Source organism: Pseudorca crassidens, chromosome 7 (assembly GCF_039906515.1).
Source record: "Pseudorca crassidens isolate mPseCra1 chromosome 7, mPseCra1.hap1, whole genome shotgun sequence".
Taxonomy (NCBI): domain Eukaryota; kingdom Metazoa; phylum Chordata; class Mammalia; order Artiodactyla; family Delphinidae; genus Pseudorca; species Pseudorca crassidens.
The window spans coordinates 10,961,631-10,983,952 of record NC_090302.1 but is presented as its reverse complement, the minus strand read 5'-3'; the positions used below and the strand labels follow the sequence as shown (position 1 = coordinate 10,983,952).

Genomic DNA, 22,322 nt, shown 5'->3' with positions numbered 1-22,322 from the left:
TCAGGTCTGCTTGGCCTGCAGCATCTCGATGAGCAGGTTGTTTCGGGGCATCTCGTTGCCCAGGTGCTTGTGGTACAGGTATTCCTTGGCCTGCATGCTCAGCGCCCGCACCTCCACCAGGCACAGCAGCAGCTGCTGGAACTTGTCTCCGCAGTGCGGGTAGTGGCACAGGGTGTAATCGAGCAGGGCGGCATTGGCCTTCTCCTGAGCGTCCTTCACCAGGCTGTGGTTATTCAGGAACTTCACATCTGCAAAGGGAGGAGCCGTTCACCAGCCCCATCACATCATCAACACCGTCACTGGCATCAGCAACACCAACATCCCTATGATCACCAAAGACACGGGCACGGCCACCGTCGACAGTGAACCACAATCTCCCTGTCACCACCATGAACGCTGCCACCAGCATCAGTCGCCGATACCAGCATCCCTGGTTTTCACACACATGGTCCCTGCTGCCATCAACAATCAAACCACCGTCATTCCCGTCACCACCATGATCACCATCACCATCACCACCTTGGTTGAACACCGCCATCAGCGGCAGTCACTGACACTAGCAGGCCTGCGGTTATCACACACACGGCCACCATGACCACCCAGCCGCAAGCTCCTGTCACCACCACTGCTGCCATCGTCATCGACCCCACCGCCATCACCAAGCCTCACCAGGTGTATCCCTGGACACGTTATTTAACCTCTTAATTTCTTCATCTGCAAAACAGGGTGGCAGTAGTGCCTACTTCACAAGATTGTTGTGAGAATTAAGGGAGTTGAGATGTAGAGAGTGCGCAGAAGAACAGTGTCCAGCACTTCATAAGACTCAGTGTGTTAGTGTTATTATTACTCCTACTCTCACCGTGTCCAGGAACAACACCATCCCCAGCCCCATGGTCAAAACCATCCTGTTGCCATCATCCTCGGGGTAGGCGCCATCAGCATCGCCACTCCGCCACCATCATCACTATCCCCCATCAGCACCATCGCCAGAGAGGCGCACTGTGAGTGGAGGGGTCCCATCCCCCATGCTAGAGTGTGACAGGCACTCCTTTGGTCCATGCTCTGACCAATCAAGAGGCTCTGGTACCCCAAGGAAATTTTCTCACGGGGCCGTGGACGTTCACTGCAACAATATTTACGGTGATGGGGAGGTGGGCTGGATGGCCAGGTGGCGGCTGCCTCCCCGGGAGCCCAGTGCAGTAGAGACAGAAGTAACGGAGCAGACACAGTACTGAGCAAATGGACGGACTTTTAAAAGCATGGGGTTGAGTGGGAAAAAAAAACAAAAAATAGGATAAAAAACAAAAAAAGGGAGATCCAGAATGAGACCTATAAGGTAAAGCCACCTACTTAAATTAAAAACACTAGCGCACAAAGCGTGCACCTTGCGTTAAGAACAGAGACAAACAAGAAGAACCGAGTTAAATGTAAAAGGGACGGTTGGTGATGGGAGGGAGAGGCAGGTGGGTGGCTCTGCGTGGACCAGTGATCATTTGTACCAGGCACAGAGGAGTGTGATGAATGCATCCCCTGTCCTGGAGGTCCAGTGAAGAAATAAAAATTAAGTGTCTTTAGCGTGAAGTGGATGGTGGTTCAAATCCCAGCCCCACCATTTAGAATCGGTGGCCTGTGCCCTGTCCTCTCCTGACCTGAAGGCCTTCCTCCTCTACGAAAGGGGCCGTGCCCACCTTGCAGCGGGGGGAGCTCGGGTGCCAGGGCACTGCACAGGTGCCTGGCCCCCAGGGGTGCCCGTGGAGGGCCAGTTTCCTGTCACGGGAGTCCTCATCGCTGCTTGCAGGCTTTTTTCAGCTCCTGGGCAGCATCTCCAGCTGGTGCCCTGCCGAGGGGCTGAAAGTCAGCAGGAATCCACAGAACCTGTCCCCATCCCCCGCTCCGAGCCCCGCCAGGCCTGGGATGCATCATCCAGCGATTCAGAAGATGGTCATCCATCCACTTCCCCTGCGTTCCCATCACCCCCAGCCCTGCTGCTGCGGGGGAGTCCGGAGCCCAGCATGCACAGCCCTTGGCCCTTCTAATCCCTCTTAACACCCACTGCGCCAGGAGGGCTGGACGCTCCTGGCAACCCTGATCCCCAGCCGCCCCCAGCATGCCCGCCGAGGCCTGTGTTGTCCAAAGTCGGATTTAGGGAAACCCAAGCTGGACCCAGGGCGTATGGCAGGATCTGGGCCTCCCCCCATCCTTGTCCCCATCCCCCTCACCACATTCAGTAAGTGAGCCAGGGTCATATTCTTCCTGGCCTCCGCAGGATCACCATTAGCCCACAAGGCACCTTGTGCCAATTAGAAAGAAGGTCCCCCATGTCCACAGAAAGACAGCTTGGTGAGGGGCATGCAGGCTGGATTTCAGCCTCTACCTTTCCCCTGTCTAGGTGCCCTTGTTCAGTAAACAACCTGTCCAACTGTACATAGCAGCCCTGTTCCCTAGCCTGGCCCTCTCCAAATAAACTCAAAGGTCATGGGAAATCTCCCCACCTAACTAGCGTCTCCTGGGGGCAAGAGGTCCTTAACTGGCCCCATCCCTTTCCCAATCTCTTTCCAACCCAATCTACCTTCAGTCCCCACCATCCCCAGGGCAGTTCTCCTACTTGTCTTCTGACAATTTACAATAGGAGGCTGGGGGTCCAGAGAAGGGTAGGGACCAGCTCAAGGCCACACAGCAGTAAAGGGGCCCAGAAGAAACAGCTGAGGGTGCGGGGAGGACTGGATAAGATGCTGCAGTAGAGGCAGGAGTGGGAGGGGGCTGGGGAGGACCAACCAGAGCCTCGGCTTTACCAGGATTTACTGTTCCCAGCAGCAGTGTGACAGGGACAGCAGGGCGGAGTGCAGGGTGGGGAGGTACAGAACAAGGACAGCTTTCAGGGACACCCCCCTCCTAGCAGCTCTACGGGTCCTGCAGCTCTCGGGAGGCTGGAGACCCCCACTGCCCCCACAAGGTGGGCTACAGGGCTGGGGGCGGGAAGCACGGTCACTAATTGAGCCCTGGCCACTACAGTACAAGGCAGGAGAGCTGTTTCCGCCGCACCTGCTGCACCTTCCCCGCCCCCGCCCCCGCCATCACTTAATCCCCACAGACACCCAGGCAGGCAGGAAAGGGCGTCTTCCATGCACAGCGACAGTGGGGCAGGCCTGGAGCACACAGCAGATACCAGAGCCGGGATTCAAACCCAGATCTCTCTGGCTCCAAAGCACTATGGGCAAGCAGAGGCGGGGTCAAGCCTGGACCCTGGTTCCTGGGGGATTAGATGACGTGATGACTTTATGTTCCATCCAACTCAGGAGTCCTGTCCAAGGGCCACTAAGCCTGGAGTCCTTGGTTTCCCCAGGAAGTTTACTCTGGACACCCTCTTGGAGAGGAACGTGGTCAAGTCACGCCCCTTCTCCCAGCCTGCCTCTAAAGGGACTGTCGTGAAGATTCGCTGGGATGCTGGATGTGACAGAGCCAGCATCCCTCAGGACACCACACCCTTTCTTCCTTAGACACAAAAACCTGGAGACGCCCCCTTCGTGCGTCAGGGGCTCAAACCCCAGCTCCACCACCAGCTAGGTGACCCGGGGCAAGTCCCTTCCCCAGTCTGAGCCTCAGTTTCCCGTCATCTGAAAAACGGAGGCAAATTAATCTCCGCCTCTCAGGGCACCAAAGAACTGGACCTCATCTGCCCAGCTCTGGGCCTTGAGGCACCGCGGGCTGGAGCCGGGCCTGCTCAGCTCCCAGCAATCCGGGGGGTGAGAGGTAGGAGGGGGCTGGGAGATGGCAACCCCGCCCCCGAGAGCAGCCCGCTAGCTCTGCGGAGCCGGGGGCCCCCAGGTTCTCAGAAAAGCCCCCTTTTCACGGTTTAATTGAATATTTGAATAATCCTTTCATTCCAGCGAGACATAAAGAATGTTGTCCCAATAGCGGTGACTCAGGCAGGCGCCCCCGCGCACAATGGCCCCTCGAGTGGGGCTGCTATTCAGGCCGCCTTTTGTTGGCACGAGCAGTGGGTAAATTGCAAACGCTTAAGGGAATGCTGCTGCCGCCGCCTCAATGCAAGTCAGAAAATCGAATGTTAGGTCAATCCATTAAGCTTCGATTAAGTCCTCTGCGGAACAATGCCAGCCGGGCCCATCTTCATAAACACCGTGATTGCCAGGAGAGAGGCACTAATTTTAATTAAACCTCCTTACCTGCCTTCGCGCCTGCCTGAGCCGGCTATTTAGACGCCAAATGGCACCCTTCTGTGGAGGCAGGCAAGAAGGAGGCGCTGAGCGGGCTGAAGGGCGGAGGGGTTGGCGGACAGCCATCCCGCAAGTTCAGGCTGAAGCAGCCCAGGGACGCGCTGCCCCGGGGTGATGTCCGGCATGCCAGCTAGAGGACAAGGGGCAAGTGGCCACCCCATTCTGCGCCCCAGTTCCCTTGGGGACCCAGCTCTGGTGGTCTGGGTGGGATCATGGGAGTAGCCCCCTCCCACCTTCCCGACTCTGGGCAAATCTTCCCCGTCGTCTTGCCCAAATTTATCCACTTCACCCCAGCCCCACGTCTAGCCTTTGCAGGGCTCTGGGTTGCCACCTGCCATCCTTTTCCCATGCTGCAGTTGGAAGGACCTTGCCAAAATGCAAACTTGATCATGTTTCTCCCTGCTGAAAATCCTCCCCAAGGGAAGGTTCAACGTACTGGCCTGGCATTCAAGGCCTTGCACAGCTCGGCCCCTGCCCACCTCTCCAGCCTCCTCCTCACCCTCTCCCTGCCCCACAGGTACTTCCAGACTTTCAGGATCACCCATCCCTGTGCACAGGCTCTTCCTTCAGTCTGGAACGCCCTTGCTGCTGCCTGCTTTGTTTCACCCAGAACACTCCTGCTCATACTACAAGGCCCAGCTCAGAGGCCCCTCCTCCAAGCAGACTTCCCTGATATCCTAGGCATAGTTGTCTTCTCCTCTTTGGCCCAGCCCTGATCACACTGGACTGCCCAGGCTCCTCTCCACACCTGGAATCTGTCAGCCAGCGGCCCCTGTGGCTCCCCTGGGCTCCTCTCACTGCACACCTACGAGCTCGGACAGGCCTGGGTCCCGGGTCTTCTCCCCTCACAGCCCCAATACCACTAGAGTTTCTGGCCCCCACCCTGAGGGTCACTGTCCCCAAAGACAAGGCACTGTGCCAGACACACAGTGTGCAATAAAGTCAGAGAGAGACTCGTTCCTTCCTTCACTTCATTCACTAACTTGTTCATTTGCTCGTGAACTTAATGATGGCTATGGTAGAAACAATACTGATGCATACTCTGAGGGGCCAGGCCATGCACTGAACATTTTGGGGAATTTTCTCATTAAATCTCATAGCAAGTTAAAGATGATTATGATGTTCATTTTACAGATGGGGAAATAGAGGTTCAGAGAGGGGAGTGACTTGCTCAAGGGCCCACAAGCAGAGAGAGAGTCTAGATTTAGAATCCAGGTGGTCCATCACTAGTCCCCTTTCCTAACCACTGCTCCACCCTGCCTCGCATGTGTACACACACGTGCACACTCTCACTCCTCCGTCCCACCTGCTCCAGCCTGTTCCAGCCAAGCACTGTAGACCCTCCCAGTCTCCCGGCCCCAACTGCCTCCTCTGGAAAACAGGATGAAGGTTGGCATGCAGGAGGGGCTGTGCACTCATGGTTCTGAGTACAGCCCCTTGCCTGGACCCAGAAGAGGAGGGCTGGGCTCAGCCTTGATGTCCTCCCTACACCCCATAGAAGGAGGAATCCTGGACTTATCACCTGGTGGAGGCCAAGGCTGTGCCAGGCCTGGCAGTCCCCAGCGCTGGGGCTTTTGTAGGAAGAGGGGCTGAGGGCTGCAGGCATGTGCCTCAGGCCCCAGGGGGTCTGGAGAGCCAAGACGTGGTCCCTGCTCTGCAGGGGGCACCAAGATGGAGCCTTGGCCAAGCAACCTGGTGGCTGGCATCCCCACCCTCCCCAAGACCTCCTAGTGGCCTCTTGACGAAGGTCAGGTCAAGAACTGTCACCTCACAAACCACCACAGAACCCACACTACAATACAATGTGTCCCAAGCACGCCCCTCAAATCCCTCACATCTCCACAGTCACCACTCAGCCATATACAGACTGCTCACACCACATGACACATAAAATCCCACTAGCCCATGAAAGTTCACAGTCTATACATGCGCGTAAATGAAGGCACAGGCACGCACATGACCCCTGGAGCCTGCACACCCCAAACCACACACATCTGTGGCTCTGGTGACACTGAGGTGGGGAGGAGGGTACCACTGCAGGCAGAGGAGGAAGGGGGCTTCCCCAGCTGGAGCCGGCCTGGCTCAGGTCCCTGAGGCCCCGCCAAGGGCTTCAGGCTCCTAACCGGCTGCCCGAGATTCAGCCCTCACCCCCCAGCATGCTCGACCCCTACCAACCCCTGCAGCCTTGCCGATACGCCCTCCAGCTACCAACCTGCTGCGCCAGCAGAGTCAGGAGGCCCAGCCCAGGCACCCAGTCACACGGCCACGGCCTGAACACAGGGCTTCCCCCAGTCAGTACGTCACTAATCACCCCCTCCCAGCTTGTTTTACCCGCTGCTTCCCCAGCTGCCCCCACTCTTGAGCAGGAACACCCTTGCCAGACCATGGCTGTGATGCCATCTGCCACAAAGACAGCGTCTCGATCCTGCCCCCTCCCCAGGTGACAAGGCATTCACGCCCCTCTGTTCCAACCTTCCATCCCATCTACACCTCTGCTAAAAGATTTATCCCCTCCCAACAAACTCCTACTCATCCTCCAAGACCCTGCTCAGATGTCCTTCCAGGAAACCTTCCGGGCAGATCCCTTGCTCCCCGTCCTGAGTTCCCCATCTCTCTGTCTCAGCCCTGATGGCACTGGCTGGAGGCCTCTCCCAGACTGGGAGCCGCCTGAGAGCAGGGAAAACCTCTGTGAACGCAGCATTGCTGGGCACAGGGAGGGCATTGGACATGCTTGCTGGGTGAAGGAGGACAAAAGGAGGCTGACCTGATGAGAGTTCAGAGGGAGGGTGGAGACCTGAGCGGCACAGGCTGGGCTGGGGTCAGGAGGGCAAAGGGAGGGAGACACCAGACACTTGGGGAGCCAGGCGAGCTGGTGGGCTGGGCTGGCCCTCTGCCCCTGCCCTGCTTTGTTTTCGTCCCTAGCACTTACCGAAATCTTCCAGGCTATACATTTTACAAATCGTTTCACTAATTTATACATTTTACTAATCATATTATGCTTATTGTCTCTCTCCCCAACAGAAGGTCAGCTCCTTGAAGACAGGGATTTGGGGTCTTTTTTGAATGAGTGAATGAATGAATGAATGGGCAAAGGGGTCTGGGCCCCAAAGAGCTCAGAGTCAGAATTCAGACACTCTTAGAGCGGGGAATTAGGAAACACAGGGACCTCAGGATGGGAGTCAGGGATCAGAAGCTCCTGAAATCATAAGGGCATTTTCTGGGGTGGCATCGGCACTTTTCTAGGGCTGTCAGCTGGGAATCTACCACATCCTCAGGAGGGTTCCTGGTCCCATCAAGGGCAAGTCTTAGACATTGTCCTGGCCTTCTGTCCTTCCAAACAAAGAAACTCAGGCCCAGAGAGGAAGCAGGCCCTGGGCCAGGTCCCCTTTATTCACTAAGAGAGGCCCCCATCGGAGAGCCCCACCTTAGGGTCTCCTTGCCAGCCCACCCCCCTACCCTCAGGCCAGGCCTCGCTCAGCCCACTCACCGAGGCTGAAGAGGATGAGGAACTTGAGGCAGACGAACTCCTGGCGGTCCAGCTGCAGCGCGTGCAGCTGCAGCACAAGCTCCTGCGCCCGAAGCACCAAGCTGTGAAGCAGGGAGCCTGCCTGGGCGGCCACCATGGTCAGCTCCACCTGGGTGGGCAGAGGGCAGGGGTCAGGGACACGAGGGGAGGCCGTGGTCGGAAGCTGGGGGTCAGGGGTGCCCAGCCTTGGAGCTGAGCCAGGTGGGGCGGGGGAGGCGCGGCACTTCCTCAGGCCCCTGGACCCCTCCAAGGCTCCCAGCTCTGCTCCCACTGCCCTGCCCAGAGCTGAGGGCCCCCGCGCAGCAGAGCCGACACCAGGCAGGTGTGTGCAGAGGGAGAGCTGAAGGGTCCTTCATGCACAAAGAGCCGCCGCCAGGCCCAGTGGTACAAGCAGCTTTTGTGTTTTGTGTGGTGTCTGCAGTGAGCACCACGTCGCACTGGGTGGGGGGTGGGGCAGCCGTGCCTGGATCCGCGTGGATGCGGCCACATGACTGCCCGGGGCCCACACATGGACACCTGGACTACAGATGTGGCCACACCTCAGCTCACGTTCACACACATGGAGGGACACACTCACAGCCTTGTTCACCTGCTTCAGGACGTGAACACACACACACACACACACACACACACACACACACACACTCTTGTAGGGTCACATCACAGGGTAACACAGACACATGTCTGTGTATATGTTCCCACTGACATGGTGACCCACTTACGTGTGTGGAGATGTTTGCACAATAAAATACAGGAGCACACACACACGCACGCACGCACGCACGCACAGGACTGTCCCATAGCCTCAGAGACTTCCACCCACGTGTTGACAGGAGCTGACACTCACACCTCAGACTCTTTCACGTGCTCGCCCAGGTGGCCTCAAAGTTACACCCTTGCAACCAGCATTCTGCTGGCCCTGGGTGGCCTGAGACACCCAGGTGAGAACAGAGGATGAGGACAAAGTGTTGGAGGTAGGGGGTGGGAGCAGGGCCTCAGTCTCCAATCTCTCTCCCCAAGCACCTATGGAAGCCACTCCTCCTGTATCGCCCCCCAGGCGTGATGCTCCCTCCACCAGGCTAGACCCTGGGCATCAACCTCCCTTCCCTTCTCCCTACTTCCCTCCGTTTCCCCTACACCTCCTCTCCCCTCCTTGAATTGTGCCCTCCCAGGTCCCCAGTGTTCTGAGCGGCGGGTGGCTGCCTTCATTTCCTCCTCACCCCCCATCTTGCCCCCTCCATGCGCTTCCTCATATAAAACCTGGTTGTGTCCTTCCCCACTTAAAACTCTTCTGATGCTCCCTGCTTGATTCCAGGAGCCACCCCACCTGCTTCCCATCCTAGTGCCCCTAATTCCCTGCTCTAAGAGTGCCCAAATTCTGACTCTGAGCTCTTTGGGGCCCAGACCCCTTTGTCCACCCATTCAGTCAGCCAGCCAGCCAGCCAGCCAGCCAGCCATCCATCCATCCTTCCATCTATCATTCAGGATTTAGAACCTGCAAGGTCTTGCCCATCCCAGCCCCCAGCCACACCTCCAACCTTATCTCTCACCTCATCCCAGCCCCCACAGGGCACCTGCCCCCCCCAAACCCATGTCCCAGCACACCAGCAGCCCCCGGCAGCTCAGCAGTCCTAACCTGCCTCTCTAAGCCTGGCCCGTGCTACCTCCTCTGCGTGTGTGGAGGCGGGGATTGTCCCTCCACCCCGTCACTACCCGACCAGCCCTTATTTATTCTTTCACTACCCAGAGCCACCATCACGTCCTCCAAGAGCCTCCCTGACCCTCCCCACATCCCTGAGCTGCTTCCCCCAGAGCAGGGCTCCCAGGGCCTGGTTCCTCTCAAGGTCAAAGCTAGGGCTGATCAGAGGGAGGTCGGGCTGGTGGGTATCCCATGAACCTGGGGAAAGGGCTGATATTCAGTGGTGCCCAGGGCCAGCCCTGGAGAGGCCTAGGACCTCTTCTGGGCCCAGAATTCTGGAAGTGCATGGTGGGGGGTCAGGACAGAGCACAGTAGGGTCTGGTCACCTCCTGCCCAGTGACCAGCAGGATGCTGCCCTCCTTGCCATGTTGGATCTGACGGTAGATGTGGTCGAACACCAGCAGCTCACTCCAGCAGTTCTGCAGTAGTGTCATCTGGTCGGCCACCTGCAAGGAAGAGGCACACAGGAGTCCAGGGTCCAGCCACGGTCCAGCTGGGGACCGTCCCCTCGCCCCTCCTCCTCCCAGCTCTGAGTTCAGCAGCTCAACTGGGTATGTGACCTGGGCAAGCTGCCCAACCTCTGTGTCCAGTTTACCCATGTGTCTTCTTCATCAAAGTGTGGCAGGGGTCTAGCGAAATAATAAGAGGGTCCAACGGAGGTGCTCAGGCCCCGGCTCTGCCTCTCACAAGTTGTATGACCTTAAGCAAGTTCTGTAACCTTTCTGGGCCTCAGTTTTCTCATCTGGAGAGTGGGCAAAGTATTAGAAGGCGGTCTGGCACATATTAAGCCCTCAATAAATGTTACAGAATAATGTCCACAGAAGTGCTTTGTAAAGGATTCCTTTAAATGCAAGGGAAGATTAGTATTAATTTTTCCTTGTGCCCATTTGTCCTGTGGTCACATCTCTAGCAGCCTGAATCGCTCAAGAAGGAGCCATGTAGAGAAAACAGAGGGCTTCCTCGCAGTCTTGTGCAGAGCTCTGAAGTTCATGGGAAGAGAGGAGGTCCGGCCCAGGGAATGAGCAGGTGGCTGGCAACAGTCTACATCAGAAGCAGGAATAGAAGGGCACACGGGGCCGATTCTGAATCCCCAGGCGGCACTGAGGGGCGCTCAGTGTGAGGGCAGGGCCTATCCTCCAGTCTGGGGGATCGCCACATTCTAGCATGGCAAGAGTAGACCCTCATGACAATGACGAGTGGGACTCAGGACCATGGGATGCCCGAGCCAGAAGGGCCCTTAGGGATCTCCTGGCCTAAACTCCTATTTGCAGATGAATAATCTGCCACCCAGTGAGGGTAAGGGACTCTCCTGGGGTCCCAGAGAGGCAGAGCCAGGCCAGGGTCATGGCTGGCATTCTCGGTCCACAACTCTCCATAGTGACAAATACTGAACACTTCTGGGTGTTCAGAACTGCGCTGGGTGCAGCGTGTCATCCTAGGAGGATACAGTGCAGACTCCAGTCCCTTTCAGCATCCGTGGCTCATCAGCCAGCTGCCATTGACCCAACGGGCACCCCCCAGGCACCTTCCCGGGCCATGCCCTACAGTGAATGCAAATCACGATAGCTAACAGTCACTGCGCTGCAGCTCCACAAGCCTTCGTAGTTGGTACTAATGTTATCCCCAATCCATGGAGAGAGGACACTGAGCTCAGAGAGGTCAAGTAACTTACCCAAGGTCACACAGCTCTGTCTAGTTCATCTCTGCTCTTGGCACTAGGTGTGCAGGAAGATCCACCCTTGCCACCCTAGAGTTCACGGCAGGCTCACTGCCTCACCCATGAAGCTCTCCCCATCCTCTGGACATGGCACCTGCAACATCTGATGACGCCATTCATGCCTCTGTCTTCCCTGACACCTGTGGGCTCTGGGAGGAACAACCCCCAACCTGGAGACCAGAGTAGCCCAGGCAGCCCCTGGCCTGAAAAGGAAGTGGCCCAGGCCTAACCAACAGCTCTCTCTTCTCGGGGGCTAGAAGCCCCCCCGCTCCCCTCTGCTCTGCTCCTCTCCTGGGAGTGGCCCTGGGGCCTGTTCTCAGACAGACAAAGGGAGAGAAAAGTGGATAAAGAGCAAAGTGAGCCGCTGGACACACAGTCAGGCTTCCTCCAGGCCTCGCCTGCTCAGCCCTTCCCCAGCCTGTGTGGCTGAGAACAAGAGGAAGGGTCTGTCTCTATCCTGCTCTGAGTCCCCAGCCTCCCAGCCTCCCCTCCTCCCCTCCCCCCCGTGTCAAGAATCCATACCTCCCCCTCCATCTCCCAGCAGAAGGTCCATCCTAGAGCCCCATTACTGTCAGAACAGGAAGCCAAGCCAGGGGGACCCGAGGCTCAGCCACAGGTAGCCCTGGATGGGAGGGGCCGGGAGAGACTGAGAACCAGGACGCACCGCAAAGACACCTCGCCTTATCGCCTTATCATGCCTCAGGAAGTGGCTGGTCCCCAGAGAGCCTCCCCATTACAGCTTCCAAGGAGGGAGGCAAGGCTCAGTGAGCGCCTAGACCAGGCCCTGTTCCCAGCACGCCCGGGACTCCTCACCCCTGCCCACTACGGATAAGGAAGCAGAGGCTCCCCTCAGGTAACCGCAGGGAGCTGGGCTCTGCACAGACCACCCGCCTGGGCTGCTCTTCTTGGGGGGCGGGGGGGCTGGCACTCCTGGAGCCCCAGCAGGAGGTGCCTGGTCCAGGAGTCGCACTGGCCCACTGGGAGGGGGTCTTGGGGAGGGTGGGGCTGCCAGTCGCACTGGGAGAAGGAGGACGTGCAGGGTTGGGTTCTGCTCCCCACCTATTGGGGCCCTAGGGAGCAGACACCCTTGTGCCTGAATTAAAGGAACAGGGGGTGGGGAGGTGGAAGCGCAAGAGATAAGGGGGAGAATTAGGAGATAAGCTAACTGAGCTTTGGGCAGAAAGCAGAAGGGGTCACAGTGACCCGGCTGGCCAAGCCCTGGGAGCAGACTCTGTACCCAGACCTCAGACTCCGGGAGTGGGGGCAGCCCTGCCCACGGGGCTGATAGGGGTGCAGGGCAGAGAGGTGCACTACGGTGGCTGGGCTTTGGTGCCCTGTGCCCTCTGATTCCCGCTTAGCCACACACCCTCTCCGGCCCTGATCTCCTATTCTGAGAAATGGAAAAAAATAAATCTTCCCTCTTTTGGTTAGAGAAAATATATGAGCACAGCGGTGTCAGTCGTGAAGGGTTCTGGGAACCCATGGTCAGCTATTCTGGGGACTCTGTCCTGGCCCGGGTTTCCCTCCCCACCAGCCAAGCAATCGTGCTTCCAGACTCTTTACTAGTTCTTCCCCTAGATGGACACATAAAGACACCAAACTCCAAACACTCCCCACACAGATGAACACACACACACACACACACACACACACACACACTCCCCTTTTTATTTAAAAGAAAACCAGAGGGCCCTAGCTGCCAGCCCCTCTCCATGGGAAAGCAGGTGGCTAAGAGGCTCACTTAACCAAAGAGGGTTGGTTTTCACCTTCCGTGGGCTTTTCCCTAAGCAAAAGGTTCTTCCTCTACCCTCAGTCCACTCTGCCACCCCGGGAACAAGGACATGTGCAGTCCCAGCCCTGGGGTCCCTCATCAGCCTGGCCTGTCTGCTGGGCCCACCAGCCGCCCACCCCTCCTGCCGGTCTGCCACAAATCTTCCTGGAGCCTTGACACTTTGCAGCCTGCCTCAGAGATGGGGTATTTATGCGTGCCGAGATGACCTCCTTCCCAGCAGGCCCCCCTCCGGAGCCCCCTGGGGTCTGATCAGTCTGGCGGTCGAAGGCCAGTGGGCTCTGTAATTCTCCAGTGGCTGACAAGCCGCGGGCTGGCTACGGCGCTCTCCCGGCTGAGAGGTTGGCGGGCTGTCATTTGTCAGTCCGGGACTGACAGAGTTACTGCCACTTAAATGAAACCGTATATCTAAGCAGTTAAATCTGTTGCCAATCGGGGGCCTCGGAGCTGGATGTCAAGGGTGAACTGATGTCAAGATGGGTCATTAGGCACTCTTGGCCCTCGCCTCCACCTCCCTGATTCCTATCCTGCATCCTCCCAGCTGTCCTTCCCGGGGACTGTCCAGAGAGGCTGCCTGCCTGGGCCTACACCCTGCCCCCACGGAGCAGTATGTACAGGTGAGTATCTGCTACCTTGCAGGTATGAAGCTGCTTTGGAAGCCCAGGGCAAGGTGGGCCCCCGTCTTCTCCCAGAGCTCTAGTGCTCAGAGGAGTGTGGACACGATGTATCTTTTCTCCTTCTTCCTGGCCAGGCCTGTCTACCACCTGCAAGGTTAGATTCAATGGTACCCCGGCAGAGGGGCCCAGCGAGGGAGGGAGCCACTGCCCCCACTCTCTGAACACTTTCTGGGCGCTGCACCCTGTGCTAAATTCTTTACCTGCCCTAGCTCACTAAGCCCTTCCAACAACCCTATGAGGTGGCTACTATTTCAACTCCCCCTTTTTTACAGATAGGGACAACTGAGGCCCAGAGGAGTAAAGTCACTTGCCCAAAGTCACGCACCAGATGAGTGGCAGATATGGAACTTGAACGTGGGCCTCTCTGATTCTGGTATATGTTACTAACCTCTGTACCAGGTCAGATCTAACACACCGTGATTGCATGAGGTGGAAAAATGGAGACAGAGGGACTTCCCTGGCGGTCCAGTGGTTAAGGCTCTGCACTTCCACTGCAAGGGGCACAGGTGTGATCCCTGGTCAGGGCACTAGGATCCCACATGCCACACGGCCTGCCCCACCTCCCCCAAAAAATTGGAGGCAGAGGGACATCCAAGCTGGGAAAGAGGCTGGAGGAGGACAACCCCAAAAGGGCATCTGGAACCCCAATATCAGCTCAGCAAAGACCCCAGTCTTTCCCCTGGACAGCAAGACATCATCAGCGTCACAGAGGGCTGAGCAAGCCTCTGGGGAGAGCTCAGGCTCTGTGGTGGGAGTCTGCCCTTCCCAGGCAGGCTGTCCATCACCCACTGCCAAAGGACCTACTCCTGGTCCAAGCTCTGCTTCTGACCCTGCCTACCTCTCCAGCCCTGCCTCATAGGACCACCTGGGAGTCCCTGACACATGGTACCTTTTCACACTTCTGTGTCTTCTGCTGTCCCCTTTCCCGGAATGCCCTTAACCTTCTCAGACTGCTTTCTGGAGAGGTGCAGATCAAAGAAACCTTCCCCGACTTTCTAACACAGAGCCATTTACTCTCCTGCTGGCGTCCCTTGGCCCCTTTCTACTGCTGTCAGAGCCCCAGGCATCCTGTGTTGGCATTATCTATGTGCATGTCTGTCTCTTCCTCTAGCCTGGCAACCTCCTGGGTCCAATTCATTTCAGTGTCCCTATGCACAGGCCAAGGGCTGCCCCACTCTCAGAGCTAGGGACCCCCCTCTGCTGTCTGCTGTGTCCTGCCCGGAGGTGAGGAATGAATGGTCAGTCAAAAGAGAGAACAGGGGGCTTCCCTGGTGGCGCAGTGGTTGAGAGTCCGCCTGCCGATGCAGGGGACGCAGGTTCGTGCCCCGGTCTGGGAGGATCCCACATGCCGTGAAGCGGCTGGGCCCGTGAGCCATGGCTGCTGAGCCTGCGCGTCCGGAGCCTGTGCTCCGTGGCGGGAGAGGCCATGGCAGTGAGAGGCCCGTGTACCGCAAAAAAAAAAAAAAAAAAAGAGAGAGAGAACAGGGACTTCCCTGGTGGCACAGTGAATAGGACTCCACGCTCCCAACACAGGGGGCCCGGGTTCAATCCCTGGTCAGGGAACTAGATCCTACATGCACGCCACAACTAAGAGTTCGCATGCCACAACTAAAGAGCCCACGTATACCCCAATAAAGATGTCAAAAAAAAATAAATAAATAAAGAGCCCACGTGCTGCAACTAAGGAGCCCACCTGCTGCAACTACGACCTGCTGTAACCAAATAAATAAATATTTTTTTTAAAAGAGAGAGAACAGTCACTCAGCTCCCCTCACACTTTTCTGCTTCCCTACCTCTGGCTTTGCAAATAGACATCAGCCCAGGGCTTATCGGACCAGTGGGAAAGAAGCTCCACACGGCTGATGAGAGGCCCCCTAAGGGCTGGGCTGGTACTTATCTGCAAGGCTCCTTTACAGAGGCTGGTAACGATGGTTCACATTCCTGGGCTTGATTCAGAGATTCTGGGAAGGGGAAGCAGGAAGGTTTGGACCACAGAGAAACCAGAAGCAGGAAAAAACACTCAGCTAAGCTTGGACAAAAGCCCTTCCCATCCTGCGTGAAAAACCCCGAGAGACCAGGAAGGCGGTCAGAGGAAGTGCCCTGCCCCTGGATCCAGGATTCTGGAAGGCCAAGAATGCTCTGCTCCTCTTCCCCTCTGCACCGGGGGCTCAAGGGAAGCCTGGAGGGAAAGCTGGCAACCAACCGAAGGGTCTTGGGATCCTCCTCCCCGACCAGGGCCTCCAGCCACGAGTGGAAGGCAGATGGGATTGTTTGAGGCCCTGCCTCTTGTTCTACCCATGAGGTCAGCCTAGAGAGGGGGCAGGGGTGAGAAGTCCCACCCCATGACAGACAGCCGGCACATCCCCAGACCTCAGCCACGACAGGCCCCCCACAGTAGAAGCAGAAGGCATTACAGCCAATGCTTGGTTGCTCTGGGCCGCAGAGCAACCCAGGCGCCCAGCTCCACGATACCTCGAGGATTCACAGTGCCCAGGCTTCATATTATCCCCCCTGACCCCCATGCCCAGCCCAGCCCCTGCAGACAGTACCCCTGGCCCATCCGGCCGCATGCCCCTGGAGGAATCCCAGACCTGAGTGGCATCAGCACTGACAATGCTGCTCAAGGCTGCAGTGGCCCCAGCAGGGAGGGCAACAGGCCCTGCTGTTTACAGCCAGTCCCAGAACAGCCAAGGGGACTGACCTGGGAAAGGCAAACATCAATAGGCCTGAACTAAAGGCCTATCATGTCTCCGTCTAGGCCAGGGAGGATGGGCTTGGCCAGGCTTGGGGGAGGGGGGCCTCTGAAGTTGGCAGAAACCCTGATCATAGGGAGCCAGGGCACTAGAGGGGCAGCTCCCAGTCTTCGGGTGCTTCAAACCACTAGGCAGGGTGATTGGGAAGTTCTTCCTTGTCTGGCCTTAGTTTCTCCTGCTGCTTTCCTGCTGACTTTAGTCGCAGGTACCTCAACCCAGGGCAATGGAAGGCCTTGCAGCCGAGGCATTTGGAAGATGAGGGGCGGGCCCTGCAATCCTCCACTTACCCTCCCACCTAGCACTCCCTGCACACACAGACACACACATTTACACGTGGGACTAACCATCGTGCATGAGAGATGCAGGGACAGTAAGATCTTTCACCTTAGCTGGGAGGGAGAAGCGTCCCAAACTCTGAGACACTAAGACCCCTTCTGTGATATCTGAGGCTAGCAGGGAGTGGTGTCCTCTCCAAATGAGAGGACAGGATGGCTTGGACCCTCTTCCTGACATTGGGCTGGGGCAACCAGAGACAGCCTCCCAAGGACTGAGCTAGTCCTTTGCGAGAGCCCAGGGTCTCAGAGAAAGAAAGATAAATGTTGACAGAGACTCAGACTGGGAGAGAAAGAGACAAAGATTGAACGGACTAGAGAGAGACAGGGAAGCAGAGAGATAGCACACCAGGGAGAGAGACAACAGAAAGAGACAGAGGCAGAGGTAAAAGAACCAGAGGCCGTGAGAGATAGACACTCAGGGAACAGAGAAGGAGAAAGAGGGAGGGGTGCGTGAGGAGGTGGGACAGGGACAAGGAAGGCTGTGATGGACCAGAAACACTCCTCATGTCCCCAGGGTGGCCTCCCTGTCCCCAGATATGGCCTGAAGCCAGTGGGCAGGACAGCCCCACCCAAGGGGTGGCCAAGACTGAGACTTGGTCAGCTGAGGGGACACCCCAGAACCAGCGGCCAGCCAGGTGGGAGGAGGGACTCACCTCCAGCTCCTTGAAGACCATGCACCTGCGTGCCCAGTCCACGATGGAGATGAAGGTCTGGTCAGCCATCCTGCACAGGAGGCTGAAGGGTGCAGGCTGGTCGGGGCGCCCTTTGGCCGGTTCCTGCAGGCAGCCCACGATGCGCGCCCGTACCTGGTCCTCGTCTGGCTCCAGCTGCAGCAGCTGCAGGATGAGCTCGGGCACACCAGGCCCTCCGGAGTAGGGCTCTGGGTAGCCGTAGTGCAGCCCGGGCTGTGGGGGGCTGCCGTAGGGCTCCGGGTACTCAGACTTGATGGCGCGGCCAGGGAAGGCAGGATAGAGGTAGCCAGCCAGTGGCCCATGGGCGCTGGGCACAGCCATAGGCAGCGCTGGGGCCCCAAAGTCGCCCAGTGGCCCAGCAGGTGGACCAGAGGCCAGGCCCTTGGGCTCAGGTGCATGCAGGCCAGGGGGCAGCATGTAGTCCGGCGGGGGAGGGGGCGGCGGTGGCACCCCCATTGGGGGGCCTGTCTCCAGCTTGAAGCCATTGGCTCGAATCTGTGCCTTCTTCTGTTGCTTCAGGGCCCGGTCCCGCTTGTACATGGGCCCAAACTTGTTCCGGCCGCCCCGCATGCGGTCAGCGCGCACGGCTGTGGGCAGAGGCAGAGGGGCAGGCTCACCGCCTCCAGGCCACCCGCCATACCACCCCACTCACAGTTCTTCCCCAAACCGATCCGACTGGGTCACTCTCCAGCTCAATACCTCTCATGGCTCCTCCAGTGCCCTTAACCTGGCGTTCAGAGGAAGTCAATCTCCCTAACGCAGCGTTCAAGGCCCTGTTCACCTCTCCATCATGCCCCCCCCGCCTCACGAGACCCTGTGTTCTTTCCACTCCACCTTACTATCTCTCTGCTCCTCTGCTTGGCACTTCCTCCACCCTGCCTTTGGTATTCCTTCTGCCTCAAACCCTTTCCTTCTCTCATGCCTAAAGTGTTCCTGGATTCACCCAGGCAGCAGCCACTGTTCTTGCCCCGGATGTCCCGTCTCTTGCCAACTCTCGTCCTGCTGAGTGCTATCGTACCATGGACCCAGGCTGAGAGCTTCTGGGGGTTCAGCAGTGGGTTCAGGTGCCCAGCATAGGCTCTGAGATGGTGACAGGAAGTGGGCTCTGGTCAGCCTTGTTCACAGGTGGGTCCCCAGTGTCCAGCTGCTTCTTGACTGACTGCCTGACTCTGTTGAAGCCCTGTTGCAAAATGACTCGGGTTTCTGCTGCTGCCTTCAAATCTGAAGCTGAGTTTAGGGCTGACTGGGGCTCTATGCTGGTGGGAAGGGACCTCCCTTGCTGACCAGATGTCCCTCCACCTGGCCAAGAATGTGTCACCAGCCGGACCCAACAGGTGTGTCTCTGCAGCCAAAGTGTGGCCCCAGCCCCTGCTCAGACAGGACCCCACCCTGGGCTCCAGGAGAAGGGAGAGAGGAGGAGGGAGAGGGCGGTGCTCAGCAAGGGATGTGTCTCCGGGGCCCATGCAGCCAATCTTCCTGCCATGGGGGTGGGCAGCCCTGCTCCACTCCCTCAGGCCCCGCGAGGGGTTTCTGCAGCTCACAACAACCAGTTCTTCTGAGTCCCTCAGGACCTGGTGCTGGGCACATGGGCTCTTGGGACAGGACAGGATATCCCCCTTCCATCAGGGGCCCTTCCTCTAGGTGACAGGACTTGTGGCCTGCAGCTCTCAGAGCCACCAGGGGCCTTCTACTTTGTTTAAAAACTTTAACCAACAGCTGCCTGCTCGGCACACAGCCCAGCTGGGGCCAGCGGGGTGGAAGCCTATGACTGTCCACCCTCAAAGAGTTTGAGTTTTTCCTGCTAAAACGTTTTTCCTCCCCTCCAGACAGAGAGCTTGTGGTGGGGGTGGGGAGACAAGGATGGGCCTGGGTTCTCTGGGGGCGATTGCTCTCCATTACCCAGCCCTCTAGGGCCTGGCTAAGAACCTGCTGAGTGAATAACTGAGTGAATCTTGTGGATGGATGGACAGATGAACAGATGGGTGGTCTGAGTGAGTGCAGGCTGCACAGTGATGCTGGACAGATAATAACATAAATAAGAATAACAGTAATAGCTAACCTGTTGAGCATTTTCTACGTTCCAGGCCCATGCTAGGAGCTTTTCATACAATTCTCTCACTAACTCAAGGAGGAAGGCACTACTCTTAGGTCCATCTTTCAGATGGGGAGTCTGCAGCTCAGAGAGGTTAAGGAACTTGCCCAAAGTCACCCAGCCCGTAAGTGGTGGCACTGGGACTTGAACTCCAGTAAAGGCATTGAAAACCTTGGCTCTGGCTTGTATGAGATGTCAGTGGGGGTGTGACAGAACTCCTGGCAGAGGGAGGAGCTCTGTGGGGCTCTGCCCTGTGCTGCCCTGCCTGCAAGGGCTGGGGAGAGGGTCATCTCTCTGGGATTCACTTTTAGATACTTCTCAAGCCATCCCAGGCTGGTCCTGCATGCATCCCTTCACCCAGACCGACATCAGTTCTCACCCCTCCCCCATAGAGATCAGGGCCCTAATGTCACATGAGGGGCTAATCGCCTGGCACCAGAAACTTTGAGAAGACCTATGGTACCCTCCCCTCACCCCTTCTCCCACCCCCATCCCCTGCCCCCTCGCCATCAGAGGTCAGGGGTAGGAGGCGCAGCGTGCGCACCTTCCAGGCGCATCCCCACTGTCAGGCACTTCTGGAAGCGGCAGAAGGGACAGCGCTTGCGCTGCGTCTTGTCGATCTTGCAGCTCTGGCTCTCGGTGCACGTGTAGTGCTTGTTGTTCTGCACCGTGCGCTTGAAGAAGCCCTGGGGGAGAGGGGAGTCAGCGCGGGAGGGGACAGGCCCCGTCTCCCCTTCCCTGCACTTCCCAGCAGGGCTTTCCGCCGCTTCCCGCCGGCTCCTCGCCAGCCTTCCACGCCGGTCCCTTGCCGGCCAGCTGCCCGCTCACCTTGCAACTCTCGCATGTGAGCAGCCCGTAGTGGTAGCCGGACACCTTGTCCCCACAGACGGGGCACAGCTCGTCCAGGTCCTCGTCGTACGAATAGTCCATGCCCGCGGCGTCCGCCTGTGGAGGGAGGAGAGGCTCATCGCGGGCGGGACTGCGACTGGCAGCGCCGCGGACCTGGGTCCGGCGTGTCCTGCACCACCGCGGCCGTGCGCCCCAGGGTGCCTTCCGCAGCGCCCAGTGGTCCAGGGCGCCCGTTGCAGGCCACCCATTAGAGCGCCCTGAGCAGCACGCAGCACGTGTGCCTGGAGCAGCTCCCCTGCCGGGCCCTTGCTGACCCAGTCCCCACACTTCTGCCCCGTGTGCTCCCCAACCCTCCCAGGGGCTCCTCCTGAGCGGCCCCCCGCCGCGTCCGATCTGGGACTCTCGGATTAAATGCGCTTTGATCCGGATTCGTTCGTTTGAGAACAAAACCCCGATTCTGAGAAAACGAGATTGTCTCGCCCGCCGGGGAGATGCCAACGAACCCGGTCGGAGTGGGACCCAAGCGTTCTGGGGATCGGACAGGGACGAGGGAGACAGACGCAGAGTCTGAGAGAGACCGAGAGATGGGCAGAAAAGAGAGCGAGAGACACCGACAGACGCTGCTTAACGGAGAGAGTTCCCCGGGGCGACAGAGACAACGAAAATCCGAGAGTGACAGAGAAACATTGATGCCCAGTCAGAGAAAACCTGGGGGAGATGAGAACGACGGAGAGCTAGGGAGATGGTAGAGAGTGGGGGGCGGGTGGAGAGAGAGAACGAAAGAGAGAGATAGAGAGATCAGAGACACTGTCAGAGGCCCAAAGAGAAAACCTGAGAGAGACAACCGCAAGGCCAGAGACACAGTGATAGACGAGAGACAGACCGAGACACCGGAGAGACAAGAGAAATCTGGGAGATACCCAGGCAGAGAGAGTGACAGAGACACTGAGAGAAAACCTGGAGAGACGGAGGCGGCCGGCCAGGGGGCCGGACGCGGGCCCCGAGCTCAGAGGCGCGGCCCGGCAGAGTCGGACCCGGACATGGGCTCGAGCTGAGAGAGGCGGAGAACGACGGCGCCCGTGCAGAGAGCCCGAAAGCGCGGAGCCGCCGGGCCCCCAGGCCGGGAGAGACAAAGCCCGCGGGCGGCAGCCATCGAGACCGAGACCGACCGAGGCCGTGCCACCGACTCCGTGCCGCCGAGACCGAGACATCGGGCGGAGAGCCAGCGAGGAGGGCGCAGCGGGGACAGCGGGCGCACGGCGTGGAGCCGCTAGCGGGGCGCGAGGCGCTGAGACCTCGGGCGGAGACCCCGCGGGCCCCCGAGAGAGAGGCCGAGCCCGAGGCGGGGGGAGCGACCTCGGGCGGAGAGTCGAAGTCTCCAGAAGGGAAGCGCGCAGAGCCTGCGCCCGGGGCAGCGCGAAGGGGCGCGACGGCGGCCACGGCCCGCCCGGAGCCCACCTGGCGGCTCCTGGGAGCAGCAGCAGCGCCCCGCGTCCCGCCAGCGCGAGCCCCGCACCGCCTGGCCGCGTCGCCGCCGCTGCCGGCGATGAGCCGCACCCGGGCGCAGCGCCGCCCGCCCGCGATGACGGCCGCTCGGGCCGGGGGCGAGGAGGCGGGGGCTCGGGGCTGGCGGCGCGGGGCCCCGGCGCTCCCCCACCCCGCCTCCCCGCCCCCGCCGCCTCCAGGGCCGCTCTGAGGCGCACCTGGGACCCGGGCCCCTCCGCCGCCAGCGCGTGCTGCGCGAACCCACCGCGCCGGGGCCAGGGGCCGGCCCCTCCATATCAGCGCGTTCGGTATCCGGGGGCGGCGTCCGGGCCCGCGCCCTCCGCCGCCCCCTAGACGGGTTCGTGCCTTTCCCCTCACCCTCTCGCCCCACATCCTCATCCCGGCTCCCAGAGCCCGGGCAGCCCGGAATCCGAGCAGGTGCTAGGCGCCTGGGAGCCTCGGGCCACCCGCCT

The 22,322-nt window shown here is 58.9% G+C and overlaps 1 protein-coding gene across 1 annotated transcript; it reads right to left on the bottom strand.

Annotated features, from left to right (window-relative positions):
* On the bottom strand, positions 1–20,445 carry NR5A1 (nuclear receptor subfamily 5 group A member 1). Its single transcript, XM_067742391.1, has 6 exons — positions 20,344–20,445; positions 20,060–20,201; positions 17,385–18,010; positions 9,787–9,906; positions 7,723–7,870; positions 1–248 (listed from the first exon to the last, which is right to left on the bottom strand). The coding sequence occupies exons 1-6, from the start codon at positions 20,443–20,445 to the stop codon at positions 1–3; spliced, it is 1,386 nt and encodes a 461-aa protein (XP_067598492.1).
* Between the last annotated feature and the right edge of the window lie 1,877 nt (positions 20,446–22,322).